The 18,322-nt window shown below is 46.1% G+C and overlaps 1 protein-coding gene across 2 annotated transcripts in view; it reads right to left on the reverse strand.

The window, feature by feature from the left end:
* Positions 1–8,572: 8,572 nt before the first annotated feature.
* The window catches only part of WWOX (WW domain containing oxidoreductase), a 983,470-nt gene continuing 973,720 nt past the window's right edge, over positions 8,573–18,322 (reverse strand). The window contains exon 8 of one of the 2 annotated variants that reach the window (XM_027119879.1): positions 8,573–9,793. In XM_027119879.1, the coding sequence (XP_026975680.1) occupies positions 9,605–9,793 (189 nt within the window). In that variant the 3' untranslated portion in view covers positions 8,573–9,604. The remainder of the gene's footprint in view (positions 9,794–18,322) is intronic. The other variant, XM_027119876.1, reaches the window with a different exon arrangement.

Here is an 18,322-nt window from a genome sequence, read left to right on the forward strand (position 1 = left end):
GGAAAACTCACCTGGCCCAAGCCACGGGGAGGTGGTGTTTGTACACACACCGCAATGGAAGGTGTAATTCACACAACCGCCCAGTTACCTAAAACTATCCATTGACCCCATATAATCTCCCTGCTTTTATTTTTCAAGTGTACTTTACTTTGTGAGATGCTGCCCTCAAATTCCCCACTCTGTTCCCATGGAACTTGAAAGCCATTTCGTTGGTGTCAGTGTGTCAGCCCAAGAGAACCTTTTGGAGGATCAATTACTGGACTCGAGTCAGCCCACAGCTGTACAAGAATGCTTACAGAGGCAGCTGGGCACGTTTTATAAGCGTTGGCGCGTTCTTTGTTTTCATAACTTTTATTTTTTAGAATGTAATATGGCATACTTCCATTGTAGAAAATGTGGGGAATATGGATAGGCATAAAGAAAAAAAGGCAACTCCATTTCCTCTGCCCAGAGATCACCATTATTAACACCTTACAGTTCTTTCTCTCAGTACATAATTTACATGCACAGAAACACGAATATATATTCGTTTAACGAAACAGGATCATACCCTACAGACTCTTTTGTAACCTACATTTTTCACCTAGTACGTTAAAAACATCATTTCTTCCACAGCATCACGGTAGTCAGAAAGTCCTGACCCCAGCTGCTGGACATTTAAATTGATATCAGGTTATTATTGATATTATTATTATGAATTATCATGGCTTTAAGAAAAATATTTCTCTTTGTCTTGGAGGACAATACCATTTCTGTTAACAAACAGGTATCTTAAAAGAAACAGTGGCCTGTGTTCAAAGGGTTTGAAATGAAACCCAGTTAAATAGTTTGTTTTTAATAACAATACTTGTTTGATCCATTAGTATGTTAATGGAGTTTTTGAATTCCAAAACTCCTGACACGTCTGTATACACACACATATACACAGTCACATACACTCTTACCATCTTTGCAGGCTGGGAGAAATGCCCTCCTTTAGAGTTCTAAAATTTATAACTTGAATTTCTAAGTCCAGGTGTCTGGTTTGTATTATTAATCATGTCATTGTGATTTTATTTATGTTAATATTTTATTTAAAATAGTACTAATAATACCATTGTTACATTGAGATTTTATATATATGTGTGTATGTATATATGTGTGTGTATCTATGTATATGTATGTTGGGTTTGTCCACGTCATGTACTTTCATGTTTTGACTGAAGCTGTGAAGGCTTTGGGAATATTTAGGGAGATTTAGGCAGGCTTCTAGAAGGTTCTGGAATCTAGCTCAGGAAACAGGATGGTCTGACTGAAATTTTTCCTAAATCATCTGGAAAGGAACTGCTCAGCCTCTCTCCCTGAAATGAGCTTGAAAGCAGCCGCTAATAAGAGTGAAAAGCAAGGGCTTCATCATCAGGTCCTTCAAATCTAGGCCACACCAGGTAAAATTCCCCAAGACCAAGTCTAAGGGCCAGCCCTGCCTCAGCAAACCGGGCCGAGAATTCGGAACATTTACCATCGTGGCCAAGAAGGTCTTCAGACTTTCTCAGTAGGTTCCGAGGCAGCTGAACAGTGAACACTATAGCATCTTCAAAGGCTGGCAAAACCAGCTGACCCAAAGTTTAGCTTGATTCTTTCGCATTCAGCCCTTTTTTATTTCGCTGACACAAGGCTCCTGCCCTCTTCTGTCTTGGTTCCAGAGGGAAAGAGTTTTCTATGCCCGGGAACTTGCATAGGCAGCCCTGAGATTAATGCTGCCAGACACCGGATGGGCAGAGTATCTGGGGAAAATAAGCGGGTCCGCAGCAAGTGGGTAAAAACACACCTGCTCTTCTCCAAGAATACTCTTGGCAGGTACGAAAACTAGCCACGTGGGCAGCCCAGAAAAGGTTTCTTGACAGTAGGTACCCAGAGCCTTAAAAATTCCCATATTGTTTGACCTTACATCCTCTTCGGAATCCATGTTAAGAAAATAATTAAACTAGTCTCCCCCGATCGTACACAATTATATTTATTAAAGCATTATACTAATGAAAATACAGTAATGGGGGAACCCTAACTGTCCAATACCAGTAAAGGTTACTGTGGTATACCTGTTTACTGAATGCAGGATCATAAAGGTATTAAAAGATGTATCAAGAATGTATTCAATTTAAAATATATAAAACTGTGTATAATCACAGCTATATAAAACTGAAGCTGAAAAGATGCAAGTAAATTTTAAAATGCATTTATAAAAAGTGTGAAAGGTAATATATCAGAACATTTACAGTGGTTGTCTCTGAGGGGTGGGACTTTGGGAATATTTGTTTTTCTGATGTTTTGCCCCAAGTTTAAATGCTGAGCATACATTTTAACTTTCTAATAAAAACAGCAAACAGCAATACATTTTGTAGAATAGAAAATTATTCAGCAATTATTTCTAAGATCAACTTTATTTAAATACAATGATAGACTTTTTTTCCCCTGAAGCAATCTCATAAGTCATCTTCAAAGGATATAGAGAAAGAATAAAACTATATTCGGGTAGATTACTAACGAACTCACACTTGTTCAGCTTAGAGGAATCTAACCAATTGTGTATATAGAAAGTAAAACAAGGGAGAGATGAAGTTGGAGGGGTAAGAGAAACCACGAATGTATCGTGGGGTTGGGACATAGGAGCTCAGAGAGGTTAAGTTACTGGGACAACATCACACAGCAAGTGGCGGCCCCAGGATTGAAATATTTTCCTCACTGGTAAAAAGGGAACAGTGACATTTAATTCAAAACTCGTGAGATTTAAATGACCAAAACCAGCATTTCAGTTAAGTGTTTTGCACAAAGTATTGGTAAGGACTCAGGACATGATACTTTACCGAAGTGGACTTTCTCACCTAAGGTCCCCGGCATCAGACGAGAAACTGTCATGATTCCAGAGTGAAAGAACGAGCCCCTCATGAACCTCCAATAAAACCAGGAACGTTGGAGGAAGGCACGGAGCCTCTTTAATCTGAATGAGTGATGGAGAGCCTCTATTTGCATGGACCTATTTCAGAAATTAAAAGAAACTTTTATTCTCTTACACCTAAGATACAGCAGGGCATGGCCTTGTGAACAGATCAGTTTAGAAGGAAGACGGTCTTTCTGAGTGGCGTGGCACACCTCATAAAAGCAGACAGCACTTCAGCTAGGGGGGTGAGTACATAAGCCAGAATGAACCAGAGGGACTTAGGTGTTGGTTTTGGCCTTTGCCTGGCATTCACATGGGGTCCATGTTGTGCTACAGTTGGTGACTGAAAAGGTAAAAAAAAGGCAGGACACTTACTGATTGAGTAATGCGGTAAAGATGTAGTGACATGGCTGAATGGATTTTTTCTACCCAAACCGATCGTACACTCACCTTGGAATTTCCATTCTAATTAAAACTGTGCACTTGGTCCAGTGGGAAAATGAGAGACAAAATGCTTATACTTTAAATAAGGAGACTGGCTGCTCGGGGGCATTTTATAGAAATAGTTATAGATTGTGACAATAGGAAGTTAAAATGTTAAAATGTTAAAAAAAAAAAAATTATATAGCAACACCCAATGCTGATGAGGTTGTAAAAAACCGAACCAAAAAAAAACCCCAGAAATATATACCTTCTGCTTCCCTTCCAGATCACACATGGAAGTATGAAGCAAAAGTCAAAGAACTCTGGGATTTAAGAGTTTCAGGGATGCAGATGTATGCTGGGGAGGAAAATTAATAGAAGGAAAAAACTGTGTGCATGAAGATGCTAATTGAGCTGTTAGTTCTAACAGCAAAAACTAGACATTACCTGAATATCCCAGAGTAGGAGTTTCCAAACGATGGCCCACCAGCAGGACTATGTATGAGGCGTCCATTAAAATAACTGAAAACTGAGAAAGGAGATAATTGGGCGGGGGGGGAGATAGAAAGAAGGGCATGAAACCAAATAGTATGAAGCCCTGAAAGGTAACGAACAGAGATGAAAATCTCTGTTAGGATAGTGGTATTTGAGCCTGTCGTTTTCCTTTTTAAAATTCACCTTTATCGTGAGTGTAGCATCTCATCAAGTAGACAGAATTCAGAGAAGTTTTTTCAGTCATCGTGTGGATCATATTATGTGATATTATTTATTATTCTAAAATGAATTCCAACGAGTTTGGATATGCGGAAAGGCACAAAAAGTTAACAGGGTGAAAGAAATATTGCTCTTTTAGGTGCTTTTTAAAAAAATGTGAACGTCTCCAAATGGTACCTGCTGGTGACCCGAACGGGCAGCCATTTTGCGAGCCAAGGCTTTCCGGCCCAGCGCTGACCTTAATGAAAGTAATCGGGCCTCCTTAATGGAAGTTCAAAACAAAACCACCCATCACCCCATTTTAAAGAGCAAAACCACAAGCCACAGCTTCAGTCATTGCCGGGGACGCTTCAGTTTCCTGTTTCCTATTGAAAAGTGGCAGAAAGGTCTCCCTTCATCAGCCGTGAAAGTGGAAACCGGCAGCCTTTGGGCTTTAAAGACACAGGGAAAATGACGGTAGAAACTCTGGCTCCCTCTTCCTGTCCTGAGTGGATTCTGTGGCCCTGGGGCAGTGGTGGAGGACTCTGGACATTGAGTCCATCAGAGGCTAATAAACCCAGGGGAAAGGCGGCCAGGTGCAGACCTGTTTACAACCAGAACAGGAGAAAAGGTCTACGGGGCTGAAGCCAATATTGCTGGGTAAACAGCATGGACAGAATTCGTAGAGTTTATACCAGACGTGAGGCACCAGGAGTCGAAGCAGATCCCAGGCTTGGATAGGAAGCCTAAGAGTCTTCCTTCGTGAATAATTCACCCATTGTTTACATTTATTTATATGTATACTGGTGGTCTACAGGCCGTCCTTTAAACAGTGGGATGCAGTGGGAGGCACATGGACCTGGAGGCGATGGCCCTGGATTCAGGTGCTGACTCTGCTGCTTACCAGCTAGGGGACCACGGAAAGGTCACTTATTTTATGCTTATCATCTGAGCATAAAATGAGAAGGTGGGTGTGATTTGCCCAGACTGGCAACTGGCACATAGTAGATGCTCAATAAATAGTACCTGCAAATAGTGGTAGTGATGATGGAGAACTAGGTATATATTACATATATATTACGTGTGTGTGTGTGTGTGTGTGTGTGTGTATATATATATATACACACACACACTATATATGTATATCATGACAGATGGTGAGCAGTAGTCCTGGATTTAGAATAAGCTAACAAAGGAATGAGGCTTTTTATGCTACCCACCTGCTCACCTGTCCAGGAATTGCCCCACAGAATCAGCTGAAGAAGTAAGATGCATCTGGCAGGTGCAATGCACCACAGGGACTGGCGCCGTCTGACTGGGTGGATTCAGGGCATAACGGGTAAGAGGAGGCCTGGTTTTTGTTCTGGGGTTTCTGTTTATCAAGTAACCTGGAGAAGTATTGGTAAAGTTGATTAGGACCTGTGTACTGTGAAGACTCCTATTGACCCAGGATATACATTTTTTTTTATAGCTCTATGGTAGGGGTGTTACCCTAAACTTTGAATTTCCATAATGTGGCACTCCGTGTATGTTTGTTGGATGAATAACTGTATGAAGACTTAGTCTGACTTAGGGACGGACTTTTTTTTTTTTAATTGAAGTACAGTTACTTTATAATGTTGTGTTTGTTTTCGGTGTACAGCAAGCTGATTCAGATCTATGTATTCTTTTTCATATTCTTTTCCATTACAGTTTATTACAAGACATTGAATATAGTTCCCTGTGCTATACAGTAGGACCTTGTTGTTTATCTCTTTTATATATAGTAGTTTCTATATGCTAATCCCAAACTCCTAATTTATCTCTCCTACCCCCTCCTCTTTTTCCCTTTGGTAACCGTAAGTTTGGTTTCTCTGTGAGTCTGTTTTGTAAGTAAGTTCATTTGTATCATATTTTAGATTCCACGTGTAAGTGATATCATAGGATATTTGCCTTTCTCTGTTTGGCTTACTGCACTTAGTGTGATAATCTCTAGTTGCATCCATGTTGCTGCAAATGGCATTACTTCGTTCTTGTTTATGGCTGAGTAATATTCCATTGTATATATGTACCCCATCTTCTTTATGTTGATGGACGTTTAGGTTCCTTCCATGTCTCGGCTATTGTGAATAGTGCTTCAGTGAACACTGGGGTGCCTGTATCTTTCCGAATCACGGTTTTGTCTGGATATATGCCCAGGATATATGCTGGATCATATGGCAAGTCTATTTTTAGTTTTTTGAGGAACCTCCATGCTGTTCTCCATAGTGGCTGCACCAGTCTACATTCCACCAACAGCGTGGGAAGGTTTAGGGGAGCTTCTTGATTGAGGCGAATGCTTCCCTCCCCTGGTCAAGTTCCCTCACGCATCATCTTACCTCCTGATGCAGGATTCATATGGGCATCAGCACAGAGGCCTTAACGGTGCAAGGAGGCAGCAGGAGATGCTCCCCTGGTTCTCTGATATTTTGAACATAACCTTGCCTGATGAGACTCCGACATCTTTTGTGCCGTGGCTTGACTCCCCCTTCACCAAACTCCTAATGCTGAGCTACAGTCAGACCCGTAATGTCCCTTCTCTGCTCAGCCTGAGATGTTAAAACGGTGCCTCCTATTGGAAAGGACATTCTCAGCTTCTTGAAGGATCGGTGGCCTTGGTGCAGGGAAGTGTGTGACTTTGAAAAGAAACAGGCCTGGGTGTGAACAGCAGCTCTATCCCTTATGAGCTCTGTGGACAGGGGCAAGTTATGAAACCTCTTGGCCTCAGATTCTTTATCCATAAGACGGGAAGAGGAGGCTGCCTGGGAGGACCGTGGTCACATTAGACGTAATTTTGCAGCCCACCCGGCACAGTGGGTGGCTTGTGCATTCTCACAAGGATGGGAATTATTTTCGTGGACGTAATGCTCAGTCACCAAGAATCGTCTTTTCCTTCAAAGGTCATTTATTAAGCACCTTCTGTATAACGGGAATAGTTCAAGGCACGGGGGCCACAGTTGTGAACAAAACAGACAAATCTCAGGGAGTTCATATTATAGGAGGTGGAGAGAGAAAATAGTAAATAGACATATAACTTGTCCAATAGTGTTAAGCGGTGTGGAGAAAAATAAAGGGGAGGGGTGGGCAGATGGGGTGCCACTGTGAATGCGGTGGCCAGGATGTCACCTCATCAGAAAGGGAGAAAGCAGAATGCAGTGCGGGAAGAAGCCATGCAGGTCTCTGGCAGGAAAGCAATTCAGCAGAGGCAACAGCAAGTATAAAGTCCTTGAGTAGGGAGGTTGCTTGGCTTATTTCAGGAGAACAAGAAGGCGAGCGTGGCTAAATGTGGTGAGTGAAGAGAAGATGCTAGAACATGAAATCAGAAAGTCTGCTGTGGACCAGATTATGGGAGAATTCCTTGACTCTGGTAAAGAAAAAAAAATTTGGACTTCAGTCAGTGGATGAGCAGTTGTATCGGTTAGTGTTTGCTGTGTAACAAGTAATCCTGAAGCTTTGTGGGTTAACATGACAAACATACTTTTTGCAGTTCTCTGGGTGGACTGGGGTATTTCTTCTCATCTGGGTTGGCTCAGCTGGGGCTACATGGTCTGGGATGGCCTCGCTCGCACGTCTAATGAATGGGTAGCCTGCTGTCGGTTTGGGGAGCGTCCATGTGGCTCGCATTGTCCAGCCGGTTAACCCAGGCCCATTCATAGGATGGTGGTTGCAGGATTCCGAAGAGCAACAAGAAAGGGCAAGCCCAGTGCACAAGCACATTTTAAATTGGCCAAAGCAAGTCATGTGGCCAAGGCCAGAGTTAGAGAGAGGACCACCCAAGGTGTGGAGACTGGGAGGAGAATTACAATGGCCACGTTTGCAAATAGTCTACCTACCGCAGAAGCACTGGAGGGTTTGGACCAGAAAAGTGACATTATCTGATGCATAGTTTGAAAGGCGCTGTGACAGTAAGGATTTTGTGAAGGGCGAATATAGCCAGATGGGAGGACGTAGCCAGGCTGTGGACCACTGGAAAGCACTGGTGTTTGACCACAGAGCCAGAGGCCCAGAAATTCATGACGTTGTCTGGGCTGAAGCTGCCACTGTCAAGAGGAGGAACAGTGACACACACCCCCTCCGCCCCCCCCTTCCTGGTATTTCAGCAAAAGCTTTCTCTCCACCTTGCCAAAGTGGCCTTTCTTACATCCCTGCAGGAATGGCCTGGAAACCACAGGCCTTTCTTACATCCCTGCAGGAATGGCCTGGAAACCAAGTGATAACAGGATGAGTGGGGAAGAGCCTCCAAACTGCCCCCCTATTCTCCTAAGTAGGGATGGTTTCTAATCACCAAGAACTTGGTAGTTAGTTACAGGGGGAACAAACCATCGAGGGACTGAAATGATCCACGATCCATGATAACAAAACCTCTTAAGGGGAAATGAAGTGATAGTCATTTTTCTTTTTCTTTCTCTCTTCAACAGAAAATATGATGCTGGCATGCTAATTGCGTGAGACAACTCGGCCCGCAGACAGCCACAAAGCACAAAAACAAAACAAAACTCAGAGAAGAAACGAGAATGGTGTTTTCCTGGCGTCTACAAGAAGCGCTTTATTTTTCCTCTAGATTGCTTTTCTAAAAAAACAAAACGACAAAAAACAAAACTGAAACATTTAAAGGAACAAGACAAAAAACTTCAGGTGATACTATTCAAGCATGTTCTTTTATTAAGTGTAGGATGAGAGGAACAAGAGGACACGGAAGCAGGATGCTGAACACTGAGGGGCTGTGAACCTCCGCGATGGCGTTGTTTCCCAAAACTGTGAGTGAAGAATGGAGGGAACATCTTTTTATCCCCCATCCCCAAAATATCCTGTAATGGCGCAAGACTTCCTTTCCTGCCTGTCAAGGTATCTAGGGAATGATTTACAAAATGTGTTTGTTATAATCGCTAAAGAATCTTTTGTATAGCTTTGGCCGGGGAGTTGGTGGACCAGTAGTTGGTGGACCAGTACTTGGCGACCCAGTAATTGTGTCTATCCCACCCACTTCTAAGTGTCACCTCCGTCTCGGCTGGAACAAGGTTCAGAGGGTCCTCTCTCCAGTAGTTGACAAGGCCACTCCGACTTGATCAGGCTGAAGTTATCTCCTGGATCAGTGCAGTAAAGGATAAACACTGGCCTTTTTCTTCCCTAAATAAGAAAAAGGCAGCTCCTGGCTACAGTGTGGCCGTGGAGGCTGTGCCTGGGGCGGGGGAGTGGGGCACCAGGCTGTCCTACACCGTGAGAATTGCTCGTGCTTCTACCGTGAGACCAAGAACCTACCGAGCAGCTAAGCTTCACTTTCAAACAGGCCATCACCAGGGGAGCAGAGGGACCCAGGCCTGCCCCAGCCCCAGAAAAGACGTATTATCCCTTTACCCCCAGAACTCCCTGCTTCCCAGTGGTACCTAACATTTTTCGCTCTGTTGTGACGACTCTTATATCCTTGACTCTAGTGGATCTGGGTCGGAGGGACATGGAAGCCCTGGCATGATAAGTCGGAAGGGGGCCAGCGCTGGCAGTCACGCCCGAGCGCTCGCGCGTGGTGGGCGTGTGCGCTGATCCTTGCCGAGCGCCCACTTAGCCGGACGGGCTGCCAAGTCCTTCCTGGATCAGCCTCTCGCTGAGCGCCCACAGGGCCCGGGCCGTGTCTTCGCTCTGGGCTTCCGTCGAGGGCATGCAGCGGCAGCAGCTGTTGAAGTACATCCCTCCCAGACCCTCCAGTTCTGGAGCGGCAGCACAGTAGACGGTGGTGGCGGCTCCTTGTTGCTGGAAAGCAAAGAACAAAGACCACGGAACGTTATTTTTTTAAGAAAAGAGGTGATGGAATGATTTTCTTCTAACTGGGAATGAGCAAGAGTCTCTCCCCGCCTGGTTCAGATGCATCTGGATCTCAGCACGGCCGAGGGTACCGAACTCAAAGCACGTGACTGTAAAAGGTACGATGGGACCATCCAGGGAAAACGAGTTCATAAACTCCGCTCGTAAAGCTAATGTGACTTTTTACGCCTCATACAGGAAAAGGCTTTGAACGCAGACTACACGCCTATCAGTTAATCACATCAGATGTCTCTTCTGAGCAACGAGAAGATGGGATCCTTCTGAACACGCGAGAACAAATTCATCCGACTCCCTCACTCCTCAACGCATAATGTCATTTGACACTGAGAAGTTTCTAGAAACTTCTCTCTGAACTAAAGCAACCACTCTTATCATGGCCCATCAGGTAGAAAAACCAAGCGGGACTGGTGCCAGATTTTTCCTTATTCGTTGCCCATGGGGCTGCTAGAGGAAGGGTTTGTGATACTGTGTCAAAATGTTTGAGACGCACGTAAACACATGTTCCCCACCATCACACATGCCTCAGGCAGACACAAGACACGTTTGTGAATTTATCCTTATCCTGGAAACCTTTTCGGAAGTATTGTATTCAGCCCATGCTTGCAGTGGGACAGTGGCTTGGGGGGCCATGTCCTCCCAGCCCCCTTCAAAATGCAAGTTGCAATGAGTGCAATTGATCACTTCCGATTGACCTTTTGAGTAGCAGTTGGCGCTGTGGCTAGGGACGTGTGTGCCAATGGGGCACCGTATCATCCGGGCTGACAGAATACTGTCAGGGATGCTGGGAAGAGGGCGAGAAATCACTTTGCTTTGCGAAAGCCATGATTAAAAATAATAGGCTGGTGTTCATAGGGGGACACCGTCGGCACGGCTCTCCTTTGAAACCAATACAGTTTATCTGGCGTCTTATGATTATTTATGTGCATCACAGCCCTTGCTGCCTCAACTAATTATCAGTTGACAGAGAAGGGGGCTGGGAGGCAGAGGAGAATGGAGAAAGATAACTGGGGATAAGGTCAACGTTAGGAAAACATTAAGGACGTCTAATTGCGAGGGAAATGAGTTTCCATCCCCACCCAAAAGCTTACTCTTTTTCTCCCCCTACAGGGTTTAAACTGGTGCCCAAGCAGAGAGCTTACTGGAGAGCATCCCCCCCATAGGGTTTGGTTTGCATTCACAGTGGTTGTTTCGTACAACCCTCGGGAGCCAAGGTCATTCTGAGAATCAAGGTCTCAAGGTATTATGATTGTAGGGAAGTTCTATAAAGTAGACTTGGGGTTTTTGTTGCAGGGGGGCGGGGGGACGTTTATTGCATTTGTCTGAAAACCATATGGTCAAATACATTGAAGTGACAGGCTTGTGCAGAGGAGGGTGGCGTGGCATGGGGAGTGGGATACCTGAGTTCTGATAATAACGGGCTGCTTGACTGTATTGGACAAGGCCCTTTGGTCCAAAAATTGTACCCCTGACGTGACTTCTCTTTAACGAAATAGTAATCGGTGTGTGATTTCCCCAGCCCCGTCACCCATGCCCACTCCCCAAACAGCCAATTGTTTATTTTCTTGGGTTCACCTGTTTCTTTTCAAATCAATTTGTTGGCTCAGGTCTAATGGACATGAGCCCATGTCATCCAAATTTCCTTTCACTGAATTATTATTCCTAATAACCCTTAGCTTAGCACATTTATCTAACGAAGTTCCAGTGGCTTATCTGACGCCCCTGCATCCCATGTGGGGAAAAAAGGCAAGCAAAGCACCTCTGAAGACAAATGGAAGACTAGAGATGCTCATCTCGCCAACCCAAGCAAATATCGTCTTGGCCTCAATTCTTAGCAGATGTCAGGTGGAGATGGTGTTTTTGAATAATTTTCTGGATATCTGTTTTCGATTTCCATTGTACTTTGCAACTGCCCAAACCACCAAAGAGTGGTCAGGGCCCTTGGCATCAGCTCTCAAGTGGTGGGAGAAGCCAGTCAGCTCATCCCTAAATCCAGGCTCCCTCAACCCCACCCCAGAGCGGTTATAGTATCAGCATTCATACATCACAACAAACTGGCCCCTCACAGCTCCACCAATCCTGAGAAAAGATCAAAGTTGGCCACTTGGGAAGAAAGCAACAAACGGAATTCTTCCAAACCCAGTGTAACCTTTTGCCACTCTGACATTCTAAAATGATACCATGCTGCACTCTCTTGCATTGTTGGAATGGTATTTTTGCAGAGAAATTCTGCGCTTACGTTGATTCAGAATCGAGTTGATGAGGGAGCCGGGGGGCATGCATTTTCCCTCCACGGAATGTGAAAGCAATCGCAATCGACCTCATTTCATGTAAACCGCCACTTGGCTACCACGCTGACAACCGTAAAGTTGAGTAAAGCCCAATCTTTTATCAAGAGCTGGCTTTGATTCCTTTGCCACCAGGCTCAGGGTGATGCACAATTTAAATCATCACCAGCGGTGCTGACTCTGTAGAACACATACAGCAGGGCACCTGAAAGCAAAGACCACCTTTTTCCGCTCCGAAGATCAACTGTGCACACTTGGCAAAGAGAGACTGGACGGTGAAGTAGTGACAGCATCTTTTCGTCCCAAGCCCACGACCCTTTCGGCTTCTCAGGGAATGCTCTTTTCAGCTGCACCCATGGCGGCCTCTGAGTGACATCTTTATATGATCAGATGGGATGACGGTTTAATAACAAGGTCTAATTTGGGGTCATCAGCTTTCGGCCTATCACCAGGGTGAGATGGAGCCGCGTGAGGAAATCTCATCAGTAAAGAAGCTGGTTCTGCTGATACAAGAGAAAACATTTTTAAACTGACAGAAGAAAAATTTTTAAAGAGCACTTTCATCGCCATCAGATGACTTTCATGCCACTCTGGTGGGGGGGCATCAGTCCGTAATCCAGAAAAAAATGAAAGAGCCCTATCGAGGAAATGATGTTACCAACTCTGATACAAAATATCTGCCTTGCTGGTTGGCACCGCTGCTTACTGATCCGTCGTGGTACGATAACAGCCATATCTTGACATATATAAACACTAGCAGGAGCTGTGGGTTCCCCTCAGTGATTTTTTTAAGAACAAATTCACGGGAAGCCTGGAGGTTGCATGCCGTTGCTGATCATGGGAACCGGGGTGGCGACTCTGTCCTGTAGCAGCGGCAGTGAGTGAGGGCGTGGATCGCACGGGGCTGAGGAGTTCTGGGAAGCCCAGTAGAATCTTGAATCACGCCTGAATGCCGTTTCTGATTTAGTCAAACGTTTGCGAGCTGCCAAAGGAGAACTACGCCATCAGTCTTTATAGCGTCTGTACAATTACCCAGGATTCGTGTTTGGGATTAAGTTAAGAGCATCTGGGTAATAAGGGGGTTCATCATTCTCTTTCAGAAATCATTTGTCGGACGAGCGGCACAGTCTTCAACTACAGAAAGGTGGGAGTTAGAGAGCAGTTACTGTTCACTTATCGTTGGGGCCCTGAGGTCTAAATCATCCATCCTTCCAAAGCCCTTGGTTGGGATGAAACAGTGACGTAGCCACGTTTCAACAACATTTACTTGATAACCACTGGCCCTCAATGTGCAGCTGTCCACACAGACTCCAAATGAATATTCACTCTTTGCAAGAGAAAGGTACAGGGGTTTCTGATCAACAATCTAGGCTTAAGGAAAAAATCCACCCACATGTTAATATTTGTAATGCATTGGTAGGTACGCTAATATAACTTACGTTTTAATAAGGACACATGTTACACAATTATGTTTAGTTTTCAGGTTTCTCTACTTTTAAAATGCATGCTTCGTTAAAAAAGAAAGGATCCATTTCTGTCTTAAAATACATTTGACTCTGAGACACCTAAAAAAGTAGCCACACTACCATGGGATATCTGTATAGTCAATGATTTTGAGAGTAGCAGATGTTCTAAGATTGCTTTCCTACAGACACGTCGGTATCAGGACACCGCACAGCAAATGTTGAGTGAATCAATCTATGCAGAAAGTGGAGCTGAGAAAGGGAAGGCAGCACAGAACTTACACTGGACTTGGAACCCCAAGGGCAGGGAAGGAGAACTTCCCTTCTGGAAGCGGGCAGTGACGACTGTGCTGAATTCCCGGGACAAAGAAGTTTGCAGGTGTCACAGGAAGAGAAGACAGGTGCCTCTTCGAACCCTCAGAGCTTTCCCTGTTACTCATCTGGGGTCCGTGAGGCAAAGCAAATGCAGAACTGATGCAACGCCCCGGTGAGTAGAGCAGAATCATTTATCCCGGAGCCTTGGTGGAGATGGGGCAGTGAATGCAGGTGCCTGCCATAGGTGGGACAGATGGCCGCCCTCTCAGTCTCTTCATGTCTCCCAATAACCCTCCCCAAAGAGAGTTTTCAGCTACCCTACTGGAAACGTGCGACGCGGTGTCTCAGGGTTCATCTCCTGAGACTGGGGCGCTTGGAGCACAGCTGTTCCTCAGCAATAGGACGGTTTAAATCTCTGATTTGAGAGGAAAACATAGAGGTTATGTGTTCCCTCCTCACCATCTGAGAACAATCTTGTTTGTTTTTTTTTTTTGCGGTACGAGGGCCTCTCACCGTTGTGGCCTCTCCCGTCGCAGAGCACAGGCTCCGGACGCGCAGGCTCAGCGGCCATGGCTCACGGGCCCAGCCGCTCTGCGGCATGTGGGATCCCCCCGGACCGGGGCACGAACCCGCGTCCCCTGCATCGGCAGGCGGACTCTCAACCACTGGGCCACCAGGGAAGCCCTGAGAACAATCTTTGAAGCCGACAGGTGAGCCACATATTCTGTTAGTTGATAGAGCGACGCAGCTTATGCAGGCGTGAGGCTCAAGGGCCTCCCTGCTCTGCTCGTGTGACCACAACCGACCCCTGGCCCTCCCGCCTGGGTGTGGAATGAGTGCAAATCAATAACGTACCAACTTCCGCCAAAATGATGTGAGACAGGAGACGACAGAGAACGTGCCTCGAAAGGACCCTTTTCCTCCACACTGTCGAGCTTTTCTAGTGAGTCGTTGCACATGGGGGCTGTTAAAGTGGTAACGATGGCCAGCATCTGCTGGGAGCTAGCCGTTCCTCTGGCACTGTGCGGAAAGCTTCATAAGCACCGTATTCTAACCCGCACACAGCTCTACCAGCCAGGGACAGTCATCATCCCCATCTACAGGGAAGCCTACTTAGCACTAGAGCTCAACAGCAACTCGTCCAAAGCCACACAGATCATCCCACAGATGGACCCTCCGGAATCCATGCCCGATGCAGTACCAAACCTCCTTCCCAAGCTCCCGACACAAATTTGCAGGCTGCCCGTTCCCTGTGTCTCCCGTCTGGCTGAAGCTACCTTAGGAGGAGTCCTCTTTCCCTTCTCAGCCAGGCCACGTGTGGCCGAAAATTAAATGGATGGGCTGTACGTTTAATTTTTAAAAAAACGGGCTGTCATGTGCTCACCTGAGAAACGTTGGGAGGAGATTTTCCCATTGTTGATTTAGGCAGTGAACTAAATGGAAATGATATCCATTTGGATTAACAAAAATGAAGACCCAGCGCCACCTCAAAAGAGCCGATGGCAAGTCTTAACAAAACCATCACCTGATTCAAAATGCCACCTCCAGGTGCCAGATGTGACCAGCTGTGGACCTACTGCTCTTGGACGATCGACTTGTTTGCAAAGCGTGAACGGAACCGCATCAAAACCAGTGAAACGCCGAGCGATCTCCATCTTTATAACCTCACACACGTGTACAAGGAATATGGTCCTTTGGAGGATAGTATCTGACATGTCACAGCGGGTTTGCACAGGAAAATGACCCACCTCCCTCTCCTGCCCTCCCCCAGTTAATTCCTGCAAATTCCTAAGAAGTGATTCCTACCAAGGCGCTGAACCATGTAGGCTTAGGTACCTGCAAATACTTCCTGTAGATATCGTAATATAACTTACTTTCTTCATAGCCCTCGGGAGTTTTGCTCACTCACGGGCTGTTCTTAGCATTTATTACAGAAGGGAAAGCCACTCAATTTCCCAAGTAGAAAAAGTGAAGAGGGTCAGGAAAGCGGGTATTTGTGTCTAACCGAGGAGGCTGGAAAAGCCTTCGAGAGCGTTCTGGAGAATCCATTTGGATCACATGCAGATCTTACAGCCTGACGTAAGAGAATGTGTACCTACCACCGTGGGTTAGGACCTTTACCTCCTGCCTCAGGGCAAGAGTTTCTTTGCTAAAGAGGATCCCAAACGTGGAAAGCCTCAGAGGTTCCTTTTCAGCTGACTGTCCCGTGGCAGGTAAAGGAGTACCATTCCCTGGGTGACCCTGGGACACAGGGTTCAATGGCAGCTGCTCTGAAGGAGAGCTACGCCATGGGCTATGCCAGCACATCACCATCAGCAGTGCAGTGGGTCCTGGCACAGGGCACAGCCCCACAAAGTAGACGGCAGTTTGAGTGCCAGGTGTTCGAGGGGCACACGTGGGACAGCTTTCACATAGCAGATGTGCACACGTCTTCGTTGGGAATCACGATGACATGGAGGCTTTCTTATTTGCAATTGAGGCGCCCCAAATATCATGCCCCCGAATCCACATCAGGCTACAAAGACCACGCTAGTCTCCCTGACAAAAGCCACGAATCTCTAGCAAGACCATTAAGCAGTTTGACTTGAAGACCAGGGCAGAATGAGTTGGAAGGTCAGGAGGACGGTGGCTGTGATGCTCTGAGTAATCTTTGCAGGAACAAGCCCAGGGACCGGGAGGTTCAGGATGGAAAGCTGGAAAGGACTTTTAAAGGCAGAAGAGCAGATTTGTCTTTGCTGGCCTTAGGTTTGGGGGAGGGGTGGGCAGACACCCCCGACCGTCCAAAGAGGTCCAGAGCCGTGTTTGTTCTGGACAGCAAGGCTCCAGAGGATTTTTGCTTACGCTCATCGGCAGCATTTCAGGGCAGCGTGGCCCTGGGAGGCTTTCAGGACTGTGTTTTCAATTGGCTGACCTGTTCTGAACTTTCCCTTGACGTGAATGCGGCCCTTTTCATGCCCCCTTTGTGATCCAGAATTCTTGCCATAAACATGGCAGGGGTTCCGTGACAGACTGATGGCTGGTCTCAAAAGAGTGAAGGTGGAACATGTAGCATGATTCCATCGTCCTGAGACCTGCTGTTATTTCTAGACGTGCTCTGGTGGAGTGGGGGGGGGGGGGTCCTCCAAAGGAGGGAAGGAAAAAGGAATGGCTAAGTACAGTCCAGGTGGGTGACATCATTCATGCCTGTTCTACCTTCCTTTTGTGCCAAAGATGTTCTAGAACTGATTGGGCTGGAGAGACGGTCTCATTAAAAATAAGAGAGGACGTTGTTACACCTGTAACAACATCTCTGTTAGATCCACGAAAGCATTCCCTGGGCATTCTGTGCTGATGCTGCCTGGGGTGCCCACATTGCTTTTCAAGTAGGGAGTTGCCTTGCTGGGCTGGAAAACGGCACTGGGGTATCCACTCTTCCACCGGTTAGTTTGCAGTGGCTCAGCAGAAGGGTCTTAGAGATGTGCCACGAACATAAGCATCATCCTTCCACCTGCGACAAAGCCCATTCCTGAAATATTCCAACCCGGCCACCTGGACACTCGTGCCGAAGGACTACTGAGTGTCCCTAAGAGCTCAAAGAAGGCGTTTAGCTTGTGTTAACGTTTCACTTCTTTAACCTTGGTTCTAGCTAGCTCTGTATACTGTACATAAATGTATGCCTCTGTATTTGCCATGTATACTGAAATAAACCTTTAAAGTTATCGCCAGGCAGAATGAATGGGTTCAGTTCTAATATAATGGCGCAAAGCATATCGTCACAGTACAAGTGAAACAGACAGCTTCCCCCCTTCCCTTCTTCTGCACAGAACCGCACCACCGAGTTGGCCTGCCACGCTGGCTCTTTTAGAAAACCATAGAGCCGACCGTTTTTGTGAGCAGGCGAACCCCAAACAAACAAACAAGCTGTTTGTTGCCACTGTTAAGGCTGACGGTTCCTTTACACCTAGGACACAGAGAGAGTCTACGACCTGGTACCGAAAAGGCATTGGTGATGGGGGGATAAAACCCACAGGGTCTTCTCTGATGAGGCCACGTGGCCTCGTTGTAAGATATTCACGAACTCTTAACTCTTCCAGCAGTGAATTAAGAGAACGGAGTCTGCAACAATCAGACCTCACAGGCAGGCCGCCCTCCACGTCCAGCCACACTGTTTCAAGTCAAGCACGTCTGCGTTAGGTTTGTGCCTTTTCATAGAGGGCTCTCTGCGACGGATCATTTCTCAGGCTCAAAGACGCTGGCCTCGTTGATATTTCATTTAGAACATACTGCGGAGAGCGTCTCATTTAATATTACTTCCCTAATTAATGGGGAGACCTTAGGCACTACCTTTGCACAGACAGATCTCGTCACAGTGGTCGACGGGTAGAGGAGAAACAGTAGGTATTTCATTCACCAGC

The sequence above is a fragment of the Aethalodelphis obliquidens genome, unplaced genomic scaffold, assembly GCF_003676395.1.
Source record: "Aethalodelphis obliquidens isolate GAN/ISIS:26980383/991018 unplaced genomic scaffold, ASM367639v1 scaffold20, whole genome shotgun sequence".
In the NCBI taxonomy this organism is placed as follows: Eukaryota; Metazoa; Chordata; class Mammalia; order Artiodactyla; family Delphinidae; genus Aethalodelphis; species Aethalodelphis obliquidens.